Source organism: Brassica oleracea, chromosome C7 (genome assembly GCF_000695525.1).
Source record: "Brassica oleracea var. oleracea cultivar TO1000 chromosome C7, BOL, whole genome shotgun sequence".
NCBI classification, from domain to species: domain Eukaryota; kingdom Viridiplantae; phylum Streptophyta; class Magnoliopsida; order Brassicales; family Brassicaceae; genus Brassica; species Brassica oleracea.
The window spans coordinates 27,707,809-27,721,953 of record NC_027754.1 but is presented as its reverse complement, the minus strand read 5'-3'; the positions used below and the strand labels follow the sequence as shown (position 1 = coordinate 27,721,953).

At 42.0% G+C, this 14,145-nt stretch overlaps 3 protein-coding genes and 1 long non-coding RNA gene across 5 annotated transcripts; 3 read left to right on the top strand and 1 right to left on the bottom strand.

Moving 5' to 3' along the window:
- The first annotated feature begins 3,367 nt into the window (after window positions 1–3,367).
- LOC106302997 lies at window positions 3,368–5,283 on the top strand. Its single transcript, XM_013739378.1, has 2 exons — window positions 3,368–3,952; window positions 4,228–5,283. Exons 1-2 carry the CDS (start codon window positions 3,368–3,370, stop codon window positions 5,281–5,283), a joined length of 1,641 nt encoding a protein of 546 aa, XP_013594832.1.
- Window positions 5,284–7,016: 1,733 nt separating this feature from the next.
- On the top strand, window positions 7,017–8,407 carry LOC106304176. Of its 2 annotated transcripts, none has more exons than XR_001262667.1 (4): window positions 7,017–7,334; window positions 7,521–7,639; window positions 7,764–7,916; window positions 8,125–8,407. It is a non-coding gene; the product is annotated as an uncharacterized LOC106304176 (long non-coding RNA). The 2 variants fall into 2 exon arrangements; XR_001262666.1 differs by having other exon boundaries at window positions 8,121–8,407.
- A 598-nt stretch (window positions 8,408–9,005) lies between these two features.
- LOC106304904 (CBL-interacting serine/threonine-protein kinase 20) lies at window positions 9,006–10,246 on the top strand. The gene is given in 4 exon segments (XM_013741295.1): window positions 9,006–9,243; window positions 9,246–9,295; window positions 9,297–9,639; window positions 9,642–10,246. Coding segments are annotated over 4 exon segments (1,236 nt in total).
- Window positions 10,247–10,813: 567 nt separating this feature from the next.
- Window positions 10,814–12,694, bottom strand: LOC106304096 (CBL-interacting serine/threonine-protein kinase 19). Its single transcript, XM_013740484.1, has one exon. The coding sequence runs from the start codon at window positions 12,500–12,502 to the stop codon at window positions 11,060–11,062; it is 1,443 nt and encodes a 480-aa protein (XP_013595938.1). The 5' UTR covers window positions 12,503–12,694; the 3' UTR covers window positions 10,814–11,059.
- Window positions 12,695–14,145: the final 1,451 nt, after the last annotated feature.

Sequence of the window (14,145 nt, the reverse complement as noted above, 5' to 3'; positions counted from 1 at the left end):
AGAGCTATGCTAAAGCTTACCAACGAGTTGGTATGGATCAAAGGGATTCTTAGGCACTTGGAGATTGAGCAAGCAACACCAATGACTATGCATTGTGACAATCAGGCGACAATTCACATTGCTACAAACTCAGTGTTTCATGAGAGGACAAAGCACATCAAAGGCTTTGATGTGGTCCATCAGGATGTCAGTAGTGAGACCGCTGAACGTGCTCTTCTGTACCAGACTTATCAGTGCAGGTTTGATCTCATAGTCTTGCTGAGTGCAAGGAGGAGGGTTGATGGGGGAGCGGTTAGTAGCGAAGTTCCGCGGAAGGTTCCGCTCCCCAATAGGAGCACCACGCTCTTCTCGCGCGGTGTTCTCAGCTGCTTCTTGAGCAGCTTGTTGCTGATTTTGGATGGTCTGCTGCATCTGCAACATCTGTTGTTGCTGAGTCTGCATTTGTTGTTAAATGATTACCAATGCAGCAGTGAGGTCATCCTGATTGTCGTGATCACCCATGTTGGTGTCGGTTGTTCTCGGCTGTTGACGGTTCTGTCTTTCTAATCTTGTGAGTTCGTCATTGGTCAGTTGATGTAGTGGTCCTTGTGCATTGCTCCGAGTATGGCTACTGGTCATGCACTTGGATCATTTGTTCCAACAAAGAATTAAAAGCAAGTTAGATATCTCAGACTAAATATTAAACCGAAAAATAAAGGTAAAAGTCTGGTCCCCTGCAACGACGCCAAAACTTGATAAACTAAAAATGAATCTTTGCTACTGTCAGGTTAACGGTGGTAATTGTAATATTTGAGATTCAATCCAGAGCACAGTTTACTTTTTACTCTTATGAGTTCAATATTAAGTGTGGTTAGCTAAGTGATTAAACTAGAGATCGAACATTAAGTGATCAATTCAATGCAAGCAGAACAATATGAATGAAGAACAGTTAAAATCACTTATTTGAGTTTAGCTCATGCGATTGACACCCTAAAACCCTAAGCAAGCTTAGCCGACTACTCAATCATAAAGCAAGATGACATAGACATGATTTCTGAATAATACTGCATATAAAATAAAGTAGAAAGACAAGGGTTCAGGATGAACTTCTCGTGAAAATGAGAGATGAAGCCTTCTCCCTTACAAGTTTCCAAATCCAAAATAGTTCTAGGTCTCTTGTAAAACTAGCGTAAGAAATTAGAAATGATAGCATATGCTTTTTATATGGAGGCGCCAGTGGTAAAGAGAAATGAGAGAAAATAGTGGGTAAACCCCTGAAATCTTGGAGGTTTCCTTAATAGTCAGGAACAGTCAGTCGCTTGTTCTCTTTGGGAACAACCTTTGGATTGATCCGACTGGCTGTTCTGCGTTAGATATTCCAAAATGACTTCTTCCTTCATTGCACTCTCTTCTTTACTCTTTCACCTGCTCCAAATCTAGAATGATATCAAATAAACACGAATTAGGATTGAGAATTAACTCAAAGAACACATATAATGGTATTAAAAACACCATATATCATATACCTATTTAGAGCATTCTCAATGAGGGTTCTTGTGTTGGATCCTAAAATTTAAAATATATATGTATATATATAAAAATACATATTATATATGTATGTACATAATATATAAATACATATGTACTTTTCGGATCCCAACACTAGAACTTCCATTAGAGGTGCTTTTAGGAGATTCTCTCCAAAGATCACCATAACCACAAGAATCTTAAAACACCGCTATCGTAGATTATTAAAAGAGGTAAAAAAAAAGATAAAAGAAGAGAACGGGTTGTCACGGCCCGTTTTCACCCAAAACGTCCATGAAGACAACCAAAGATCGGGTCGGGCCAGAGGTGAATCAAGCCCACTCCACTAAGTATTTTCTTAAGCTTTAAGTCTTTTGTAAAATATCTTAGGTAGGGAGAAGTGTAGAAAAGTGTGGAGCTTTGTAGAACCTTTGAGAAGGAACCTCACAACCGTTAGATCGTTTCGATCTGAACCGTCCGTTAAGGAGGAGAAAGTGTATATAAAGGGGATCACCCCTCTCTTGTAAGACATGAAGTTTTAATAAGAAAACACTTCCACAAACTCTCTCTCTAAAAAGGTTCATACTCTCTCTAAGTGCTGAGCGAGTTGTCCGAAAGGCTGACTTAGCAAACCACAAGGGTGAAAGTTGCTAAGGCCGCACGTCCTGATTGCTGTGAAGAAATCAGTCCGTGACAGTTGGTATCAGAGCCAGGTTTACGATCCAGACAAGGGGAGACTCTGTCCGAGTAAAGAAAATGGCTAATGGAGACAAACAAAAAGAGGTGAGTTCTCAGTCCGGCGTGGAAGAGCGCGGACGGGAGGCTACGTCCACACGTGCTGGCACCCAGCGGGAAAAGAGTGTTTCTCGTGAGGCTTTGGGGGTGGCTGTGGGCGAGATTGGTGAGAAGCTCAAGAGGGTCGAGCATACCATCACTGAGCTAGTTCGGTGGGCTTGAGGAAGTCAAGCAAAATGCTGCCGACTTGGACTCTCGGTTCATTCGGCTCGAGGAACTGGTGACAGGATCCATGCAGGCTTTGCATGATGACATCGAGGGGATGAAGACACGCTTTACTGCAATGGAAGAAGACATCACACTGGTCAAGAGGGCAAGCGCGAACGCTGAAGCTGTTGGCGGAACCAGTATTGGTAAGGTTGAATTTCCGAAACCAAACCGGTTCAACGGTGTGCGGGATGCCAAGGAGGTCAAGAATTTCCTTTGGCAGATGGAAATATACTTCGACAATTTCAACCTGGTGGCTGAGAATGTGAAGGTGAAGGCCGCTACGTCTTACCTGTTGGACACAGCCATGCTATGGTGGCGAAGGAAACATTCCGAGATCAAGCAAGGAACATGCCGGATCGAAACTTGGGATGATTTCAAGAAAGAGTTGAAGCGGCAGTTCTACCCAGAGAACGTTGTATATGAGGCCCGCAAGAAGTTGAGGGAACTTCGACAGCGTGGCTCGATCCGGGACTATGTGAAGGAATTCACAACGCTCATGCTTCAGATTCCGAACATGACCGCGGATGATCTTGTGTTCTACTTCACCGATGGACTGCAATCTTGGGCCAAGCAAGAGTTGCAGCGTCGGGAAGTCAAGACGGTGGACGAAGCCATCGCGGTGGCTGAGTCGCTGACTGACTTCCGTACCTCTGGTCCGCCCGAGTCCTCGAAGAAGAAGGAGCAGGGCGTGGCTAAAGGTGGGGGAGCGAGACGGGATACCGCCCGACCATCCAGCTCAAGGAGTTTTTAGAAGGGTGCTCGTCGGGAAGACTTCGAGGCAAGGAAAAAGTCATGCGTTCCGAAGGGAGGATGCTTTGTGTGCAAGGGGCCACATGCAATGAAGGACTGCCCGAAGATGGGGTCTTTATCGGCTATCATGGAGAGTCGTGACACCGAGACTCCAGGAGAGGAACCAGGAAAGATGGGGTCGTTGCAACTTCTCAACGCCCTGAAGGCTAACCCGGGAGTGAAGCCGACGAGCAAGGGGCTCATGTATGTGGAAGCTCGGATTAACGATAAGCCAACCCGAGTGTTGATGGACACGGGCGCCACTCACAACTTCATGACAACAGATGAAGCTGTGAGACTTGGCGTCAAGTGGTCCAAGAAAGATGGTTGGATGAAGACGGTGAACGCAAGGGCTCAACCCGTCGATGGGATAGCCCGAGGGGTCGGGATGAAGCTGGGAAGCTGGAGCGGTCCGGTGAACTTCTCAGTCATTCCCATGGACGATTTCAAGGTAGTCTTGGGTATGGACTTCATGAGACAAGTCTCAGCCATACCCATGCCTGCGTTGAGCTCGGTATGCATTCTCGAGAAGGGATCACCGTGCATGATTCCGGCCTTGGAAGAGAACATCGATGGGACGACGCAACTATCGGCGATGCAGCTCACCAAGGGGGTGAAGAAGGGTGAACCCACGTTTTTGGCCATGATGAAGGTGGAGTCGGGATGAAGCTGGGAAGCTGGAGCGGTCCGGTGAACTTCTCAGTCATTCCCATGGACGATTTCAAGGTAGTCTTGGGTATGGACTTCATGAGACAAGTCTCAGCCATACCCATGCCTGCGTTGAGCTCGGTATGCATTCTCGAGAAGGGATCACCGTGCATGATTCCGGCCTTGGAAGAAAACACCGACGTAATGAGGCAGCTATCGGCGATGCAACTCACCAAGGGGGTGAAGAGGGGTGAACCCACGTTTTTGGCCATGATAAAGGTGGAGGATGAGCCCAATAACATGGAGGATATCCCTCAAATCATCAAAACGGTCCTTGAGGAGAACAAGGACGTTATGCCGGCAAAGTTTCCCGAGAAGTTACCACCGAGGAGGGCGGTGGACCACCAGATCGAGTTGGAGCCTGGAGCCAAACCACCATCTATGGCGCCTTATAGAATGGCCCCATCCGAGCTGGAGGAGTTATGTAAACAACTCGATGAGTTGTTATCAACGGGGAAGCTAAGGCCATCGAAGGCACCTTATGGGGCCCCAGTCTTGTTCCAAAAGAAGCATGCACCACTGACGGACCTTCTCAAGAAAGGGAAAACATGGGACTGGTCCGGACCGTGCCAAGAGGCCTTCGAGGAACTAAAGACCGCGGTAAGCCAGGAACCCGTCCTGGCCTTACCTGACTTCAGTCTCCCTTTCGAGTTACACACGGATGCCTCCGACTTTGCCATCGGGGGAGTGCTGATGCAAAATGGACATCCAATTGCCTTTGAAAGCCGTAAGCTTAATGAGACTGAACGGCGGTACACGGTTCAAGAGAAAGAGATGACTGCAATAGCCCATTGCTTGCGAGTTTGGAGACACTACCTTCTTAGGGCGCATTTCTCGGTCAAAACGGACAACGTGGCGACGAGTTACTTCCAGACCCAGAAGAAGTTGTCCCCGAAACAAGCAAGATGGCAAGACTTCCTTGCTGAGTTCGATTACACTTTGGAGTACAAGCCAGGGAAGGTGAATGTGGTGGCCGACGCACTAAGTCGGAAGGCGGAGTTGGCAGCAATGAGCCAAGTCGAGGGGACCATTATGGCTCGAATCCGAGAGGGGCTGGAACGGGATCCAGTCGCTAAGGAGATGGTGAAGCTATCCAACGAGGGGAAAGTGCATCGATTTTGGGTAGAAGACGGGTTACTCTACACCAAAGGTCGAAGGCTTTATGTGCCTAAGTGGGAAAGTCTTCGAAGAGATATCATTCGAGAGTGCCATGATACGCGATGGCCGGGCCATCCGGGTCAGAAAAGAACGATGGCACTTGTCGAAGCTGGATAATATTGGCCACGGATGAGGGATACCGTGGAGCTTTATGTAAAAACTTGTCTAGTCTGCCAACAAGACAAGTCGGAAAACAAGCAGTCTGCTGGATTGTTACAGCCACTACCAATCCCGAAGCGACCATGGGACTCGGTCTCGCTTGATTTCATCAGTGCGTTACCTAAGTCCGAAGGGTTTGGATCCATCCTGGTGATTGTGGATCGATTCTCTAAATATGGGACGTTTGTGGCTTGTGATCGGGACTGCACTGCGGAAGAGGCAGCAAGTTTAGATTGCTCTTTATTTACTAACAATGCCTCGGAACATTGTAAGTGACCGGGATCCCCGGTTCACTGGGCGTTTATGGACAGAGCTGTTCAAAATTCTTGGGACGGAACTAAGCTTCTCAACTAGCTTTCATCCACAATCTGATGGACAGACCGAAAGGGTGAATGCCTTGCTTGAAATTTATCTCCGTCACTTTGTAAGTGCCAACCAATGAGACTGGGCGAAGTTGCTGGACATAGCCCAGTTCTCATACAATCTTCAACGCAGCGAGGCGACGGGACGGAGTCCGTTTGAGCTTGCAACAGGACAGCAGCCATTGACTCCGCACACCTTGGCCACACCAAGGACTGAAGGGAAGAGTCCCGGAGCGTTCATAATGGCTAAGCAGTGGGAAGAACATGCTGACCTTGCCCGAGCATGTTTGGAGAAATCCCGAAAACGGATGAAGAAATGGGCAGATGAGAAGAGACGGCCTTCGGAGTACTCAGTGGGCGACCTTGTACTTGTGAAATTACTTCCACAACAGTTCAAGGTATTCCGGAGCCTGCACAAGGGCTTGATCCGGAAGTATGAAGGACCGTTCGAGATAGTTGGGAAGGTGGGAAAGGTTTCCTACCGAATCAACCTACCGGATACACTTAAGATCCATCAGGTCTTTCATGTTAGCATGCTGAAACCGTACCATGCTGATGAGGACGACCAAACCCGAGGAGTTTCGACTCGAGCACCACCCGTGGTGACTAAGTTACAACAGTTCAAGGTATTCCGGAGCCTGCACAAGGGCTTGATCCGGAAGTATGAAGGACCGTTCGAGATAGTTGGGAAGGTGGGAAAGGTTTCCTACCGAATCAACCTACCGGATACACTTAAGATCCATCAGGTCTTTCATGTTAGCATGCTGAAACCGTACCATGCTGATGAGGACGACCAAACCCGAGGAGTTTCGACTCGAGCACCACCCGTGGTGACTAAGTTTTATGACAAAGAGATCGAAGAGGTTTTGGCGTCCAAAGAAGTAAGGAAGCGGGGAGTCCCGAGACAGACCCATTTTCTCATCAAGTGGAAGGGACTGCCAGAGGCAGAAGCAACATGGGAATCAGAAGAGGACTTGTGGCAATTCCGGGACATACTGAAGGCATACACGGCGACGAGGGCGTCGCCGGCTTAGGTGGGGGAGGATGTCACGGCCCGTTTTCACCCAAAACGTCCATGAAGACAACCAAAGATCGGGTCGGGCCAGAGGTGAATCAAGCCCACTCCACTAAGTATTTTCTTAAGCTTTAAGTCTTTTGTAAAATATCTTAGGTAGGGAGAAGTGTAGAAAAGTGTGGAGCTTTGTAGAACCTTTGAGAAGGAACCTCACAACCGTTAGATCGTTTCGATCTGAACCGTCCGTTAAGGAGGAGAAAGTGTATATAAAGGGGATCACCCCTCTCTTGTAAGACACGAAGTTTTAATAAAAAAACACTTCCACAAACTCTCTCTCTAAAAAGGTTTATACTGTCTCTAAGTGCTGAGCGAGTTGTGCTAAAGGCTGACTTAGTAAACCACAAGGGTGAAAGTTGCTAAGACCGCATGTCCCGATTGCTGTGAAGAAATCAGTCGGTGACAGGGTGCTTAATATAGCAGTTTAAGAATTGGTAGACAAAAAGGGGGAAAAAGGGGGAAAATTTATCCGTCTCTCTCTTCGATGTTTTTTTTTTCTGAGAAATCTCTTCGTCGATCCGCGATGGCTGCTATGTTCTCCTCCAAATCTGTCCATGAAATCCACCGTGAAGGAGGTCTGCCTTATCACTCTCAACAATCTTTCCTTCTCTCTCTCTGTCTGTCTCTCTCTTTCTGAAGAAGATGTCATGTGCGTTAAAACTTAATCGTATATTGTATAAAGTCCGAAACTTTAGTTTAGATTCAGAACTCGAATTTATCTTCTCTGTAACTGAATCGTTATATCCCGTGTAATCGCACAGTTTGCTTTCAGAAGGTAAGCTCGAGAAGAAAGCTAGAAAATTTGCCAAGAAGAATCTTTAGACTGTTGAGAAGAAGAACATGAAGCAAAAGCCCTTTCTCAAACGCAAAGTTGCTAAAAGTAAGTTCCTTTTAAGATATCATAGTGACTACCATTGGAAAGTCAATGGTGTTTTGCAACAGTTGAGAAAGTTAGGATCTTGTTTAGAGTCAATGTTATTAACTTTCGTGGTGTTGGTATGGAGGAAAATGACGTTGGATCAGAGCCAGGAGCTGAAGCCTTTGGTGATCACCAAGTCGCTTGTGGCTAAGGACGAGGATGTGGATTTGGGATCTGGGATGAGTAGAGTCTCTATCTTCTTTGGTACTCAGACTGAACCGCTGAAGGGTTTGCTAAGGTACTCGTTATGGCTAAAAGACTAGCTAGTTGTTATGATTCTGTTGTTGTTGACTTGGATGTGGCTTCTGTTATATCAAAACATTCTTAAAGTATCTTTACATTGTACGTTCTGAGTTACGTAGGTCTTAAAGACATTCTTGTTTTCTTTTTTACATTGTATTAGCAATATGGTTTACAGTTTAGTTTTTGGTGTCTCTCTCAGCTAGAAGCAAGCGAATCAAGATCATCGTTGCTAGCGGTATCAGCCTCTGCGTGTTTATAATCTTAGTGCTTGCAGCATTTGTGTGTTGGAGATACAGATTCAAACAAAATGGTGAGACTCTTTTGTCTCTCTTTTGTTGTCTATTCATACGTAGATGTATGGCCAATTCTTAGATGTGTTTCCACGTTTTCTTTATAAGTTAAAACTATGACTATAAGCTAAGAACAACCACATTGTGCTTCTCTCTTATTTTTTTCCGCAGTTTAAAGATTTTGTTTCTCTTACCATATTGCTTTCTTCACATTCACCAAATTTTCGACCACATTGTGCTTCTTTCTTACCATATTGATTTCTTAACATCTTCTAAATGGTTTCTTCTTCTTCTAATTATAAATTTGTATTTCTATTTTAATATGCTTTTATGTCATATTTATTTAAATTTTATGAAATCCAATAATAATTCAATTTCTAAAATTAAAAAGAAAAATTAATTTTTAAGAACTTCAAAAAGGTTCTATCATTGGACCTTTACAAATTTAATTACCTTACAAGAGGTTCTAAACTTCATAAAGTACAAAATTTACAATTAAACTAATCATTAGAACCCATTATGGGTTACCAATAGAGATGGTCTTAGATTCTCTCTGTTTGTAGTTTTCTAGAATTACTATTTTATATGTGCAGAATTTGAGAGGCAAGGAAAAAACAATAAAAATTTGTTATTTTCACCCTCTCTCATGAACATTCCAAGAATCTAAACTCTCTCTCTCTCTCTTCTAAACCATGGAACAAGCATTCCAAAACGAAGTTATTCAATAGCTCATACTCTGTTTAATTTATCAAGTTCGCTTGTTCTTCAAGAAACCCGTTAAACGACTCAAATCAATGGATAAAAACGGCATTGTGTTGATGCAAAGGTACAAATCAGGTCGTCTCCTAGGTCAAGGCACGTTCGCAAAAGTTTACCACGCACGTAACCTAAAAACAGGAGAAAACGTAGCTATCAAGGTAATCGACAAGAAGAAAATCGCAAAAGTCGGACTAATCGACCAAACCAAACGAGAAATCTCAGTAATGCGTCTCGTCCATCACCCAAACGTCGTCTTTCTCCACGAAGTCATGGCGGCAAAACAAAGATCTATTTCGTGATGGAATATGTTAAAGGCGGTGAGCTTTTTTGACAAAGTATGTAAGGGAAAGCTGAAAGAAGACGTTGCTCGAAAATAATTCCAGCAATTGATCGGTGCAATCGATTATTGCCATAGCCGCAGTGTTTACCACCGTGATCTCAAACCAGAGAATCTACTTCTAGACGAAAATAGTGATTTGAAAATATCTGATTTTGGTCTTAGCGCGTTGAGAGAGTCTAAGAAACAAGATGGCTTGCTACACACGACATGTGGAACACCTGCTTACGTGGCGCCTGAAGTGATCTCCAAGAAAGGTTATGATGGTGCTAAAGCTGATGTTTGGTCTTGTGGAGTTGTGTTGTACGTATTGTTAGCTGGTTTTCTTCCGTTTCCTCCTGGTTTAGATGTCCTAACTGGTTTCCTCCTGAGGTCAAGAAGCTATTATCTAGGATTTTGGATCCTAACCCTAATTCAAGAATCAAGATTGACAAAATCATGGAGAACTCTTGGTTTCAAAAGGGCTTCAAGAAGATTGAAGAGCCTAAATCGCCTGATAGTATGATAGAATCTCTAATGAGCGACGTGCATGCAGCTTTTGCTGTGCAGCCGATGTGTTACACTGCATTTGACCTAATCTCTTCACTGGCTCAAGGGTTTGATCTTTCGGGGTTGTTTGAGAAAGAAGAGCGATCGGGATCAATGTTTACGACAAAGAAAGAAGCGAAAGAGATAGTGTCGAAGTTTGAAGAGATAGCTACGAGTAGTGAGAGATTTGATTTGAAGAAGATCAATGTAGGAGTGATCAAGATGGAAGATAGAAGGGAAGGACGAAAAGGACAAGTTGCGATTGAGGTTGAGATATTTGAAGTGACAAAGAGTTTTAATATGGTTGAGTTTAAGAAAAGTGGAGGTGATACGATGGAGTATAAACAATTTTGTGATCGTGAGCTTAAGCCTTCCTCGAAAGATATTGTTTGGAAATGGCAAGGAAACTAGCAACAAGGAGAAAGATTGTTTAATGTGATAACATATGTCTTCCCTATTTGTTTTTCTTTAATTTTGTTTGCCTTCTTTTATTCATTGTGTGTGAAATCTGAGACTTACGATAATGAATGATGCAATCATATCTAGATTTTCGTGCGTTCAACATTGACATAAAAAAATAAAAATAAAGGATAGTAACAGAAGACATCATAGATTTTTTGGTTCAAGGAGATTTTGATCGCAAAATAATGAACTTGATCACGCTAGATTTGATCACGATTAAGCCCTTCAAGTCCATGTTTAATTCATAGGACTGATTGGAATCAAATAAGGCAAGTCACGGACATCAAACCCACCATGGGTATGCAGTCTTAGAAACTCTTGGAACATTCACGAAACCACCAAAGCTGAGTTTTCACGTTCATTCCTTTGGTCGTTTGATACGAGAAAAGTTCGCTCTACATCGAAAATGCATCAATTCCAACCCCACACCAAAATACGAAAATATCAAACGCGAAAAAAAGTAACTTGTTTTATTCGATCTTTATACATCAAAACTCATATATCTCACCACTCTCTTTAGCTCTAAAGTCTGATGTCTCATGTTTTATTAGATCTTTTTTTTTTGAAAACTATTGTTTTATTCGATCTTTATACATCAAGACTCATATATCTCACCGCTCTTTTTAGCTCTAAAGTCTGATGTCTCTTACACCAAGCAAAGAACAAGAACATCACAATCTCGAACCAAAACCTAAACCAATAAGCAGCTTCAAAAATCCAGTTGAAAAAAGAAAATAAAAAAAAAAAACAGTTTTCATCTTCCTAATCAGTATCAGAAAGCATATAAGCCGGCAAAGAACGCGACGCAGAAACCGCTTCTCCATTATCCGCACTCAGATTCTGCAACTTCGGTTTCACTTCCTTATTACAAAACTCATCATACTCCACTTTATCACCGCCCTTCTTCTTCATCTCAACAACAACCAAAGCTGGAGTCAACTCAAATATCTCAGCAGCAATAGTCAACGGACCATTCACACTCCCTTCTCTCGAACCTTCAAGACTCATTCTACAATCCTTCTTCCTCACGGTAAAGCTCACAACCTTGGCAATCTCCTCCAGCTTCGATATAATCTGGTTAACCGGAGCCCCGGACACAAACCTCGACCCTTCACCATCATCATCAAACAAACCGGATAGATCAAAACCGGCTGAAAACGAAATGAGATCAAAAGCATTCAAACTAGCCGGTCTAGGCATCGACGGCATTGATCTTCTCCTAGCGTCAACCGACTCGAACTCCGACTCAGACACCGTGGAGGACCGTTCGGAAACCGATTCGACCGACTCGATATCATCGTCAGCGCTAGAGAGCTTGTGATCATCCTCAACGTAGAACTTAATATGTTTAAACCCTTTCTTGAACCAACTAGTCTCCATAATCTGCGGCATTGTAAACCGTCTCTCCGGTTTAGTCTCGAGCATTCGAATCAATAACCGGTTAATCTCAACCGGGAACCATCTCGGACACCTGAAGTCTCCTCTGTAAATCTTCTTGTACATAGCCATAACGTTCCGATCGTGGAAAGGGAGGAACCCAGCCATCAACACAAAGAGGATCACTCCACACGACCAGATGTCCACCTTAGCTCCGTCGTAGCCTTTCCTCGCGAGAACCTCCGGCGCCACGTAAGCAGGGGTCCCGCAGAATGTGTGGAAGAGACCGTCTTGTCTGATCTGATCGGAGACCGCGCTGAGACCGAAGTCGGAGACTTTGAGGTTCCCGTGCTCGTCCAAGAGGAGATTCTCCGGTTTGAGGTCGCGGTGGTAAACGCCGCGGAAGTGGCAGAAGGACACGGCGGAGATGAGCTGCTGGAAGTATTTGCGGGCGATGTCTTCTTTGAGCCTCCCTTTGGCGACTTTGTTGAAGAGCTCGCCGCCTCTGACGTACTCCATGACGAAGTAGATCTTGGACTTGGTGGCCATGACCTCGAAGAGCTGGACGATGTTCGGGTGGCGGACGCGGCGGAGGATGGAGATCTCGCGTTTGATGTGTGCGATCAAACCGCTTTTGAGGACTTTCTCTTTGTCGATCACTTTGATCGCGACGCTTTCTCCCGAGGTTGCGTTGCGCGCAAGGTACACCTTGGCGAAGGTTCCGTGGCCGAGAAGTCTTCCCATTTCGTATTTGCCCAGGATTAGAGCCTGTGTGTTGCTCTTATCCTTCTTCTTCATCGATTTTACTTTTCTCAGCAATTCCGCCATTGGAACGAGAGGTCTTTGATCTCTTTCGTCGTGAAATGGTAGAAGAAGATGATGTCTCTCTCTCTCTCTCTCTCTCTCTCGCCTTCTTTCTCGTCGTCTTTGCTTTGTCTATGTTCTGTTTTTAGGAGGCTTATCGGAAATAGAATTCTTCTTTGTGTATATTTGGAAACTTATTTCCGAATTGCTATGCAAATTAATCTCGCTTCTAGTTCCGACACATCTATGTATGCCAATAGGTCCATTAATTTACTTTTTTTAGTTAATGCCTTTAATTGGCAGGAACATGTTAGAAAAGTCCATTTTGACCAATGGATGGATAGAAAAAGAAAATATAAATTTTATATTGGATTTATATTTTTCTTAATACAGGTTATTGGAGATCGTCGGGATTTTATATATTTTTTATTCGTGTTGTAAGCTTAATTATAACTAGAGCTTGATTCGCACATCCGGACGGATATTTTATATATTCTATAAATTTATAATTTTAATATAATTGTAAACATTTTAAATATATTATTTATATTTTAATTTTATATATAATGTAATTATTATTATTGTTTAGGTTTTTTATTTGACATTATTAATATATAAAGATTTATTTTATACATTTTATTTTATTATTAATTGTTATTACATTAAAAAAAAAAATTCTAGTTCGATACAATAAATCCATAACTTGAAATCATCAAACATATAACTTCCTTCAAAATATATATTTTTAATTTTCACAGTTTCCATAGAATATCTTTTAAAATTTTATTTAGTTATACTATAAAACATATATTTGTTTAGGATCATATATATTTTCTTTTTGTGTTTTAAAAATATACTTTACAGTTTTAGTATATAGCAGGATTTATAAGTAAATTTTATACATGGTTTACAAATTTTAACCTTTTTTAATGGTGAGTGATATTTTTTTTTAAACAAAATAATTTAATTTATTAATTTAATATATTTTTATATTTAATCCATATAATACTTCTATGTTATTATAATATAGACTATAATTAGAAAGTTTATAAAAATAAGATACAATTTTGTTTTATAATAAAATCTTAATTAACATTGATTTGAATAATATTATACTATTAATTACGAAATTACTTAATGCAATATTATATATAAATATTTAACTTTTAGTAAGATTTTGTTAGATTTTTTTGTCAACATGTTTTTTATAATTAAAAATAAAATTAAAACAGTTTTATAGGTGAAGTTGTTATATGTGTTGATTATATGAGATGTGATATCTTATGAACCAAAATTTTAATCATAAATAAATGAAATATGATTTTCTAGGGAAGGTCCATTTAAAAAAACAAATTACACATAAATAGAAGTTGTGACTTCTATTTTAACAGATATTGTTTACCTTATATATAGATTTATGAATCTAAATTAACAAAGAGTCAATGTATGATTAATGGAAAAAATATATAAATAATGGCTAAGAAGTGTGTTTTAAAAAGATGGGCCAGACTGATTATTCAAAGTGGTAAAAAAAATTTAAACAGTTAAAGAAATCACCAATCAAATCAAATGTAATATTTGAGTTGAAATTAAGAGACACAAATAAAGATAAATTTGAATTTCCAAATAGCTTTTTAAAATGTGTGTGTGTGGTGGGGGGGGGGGGG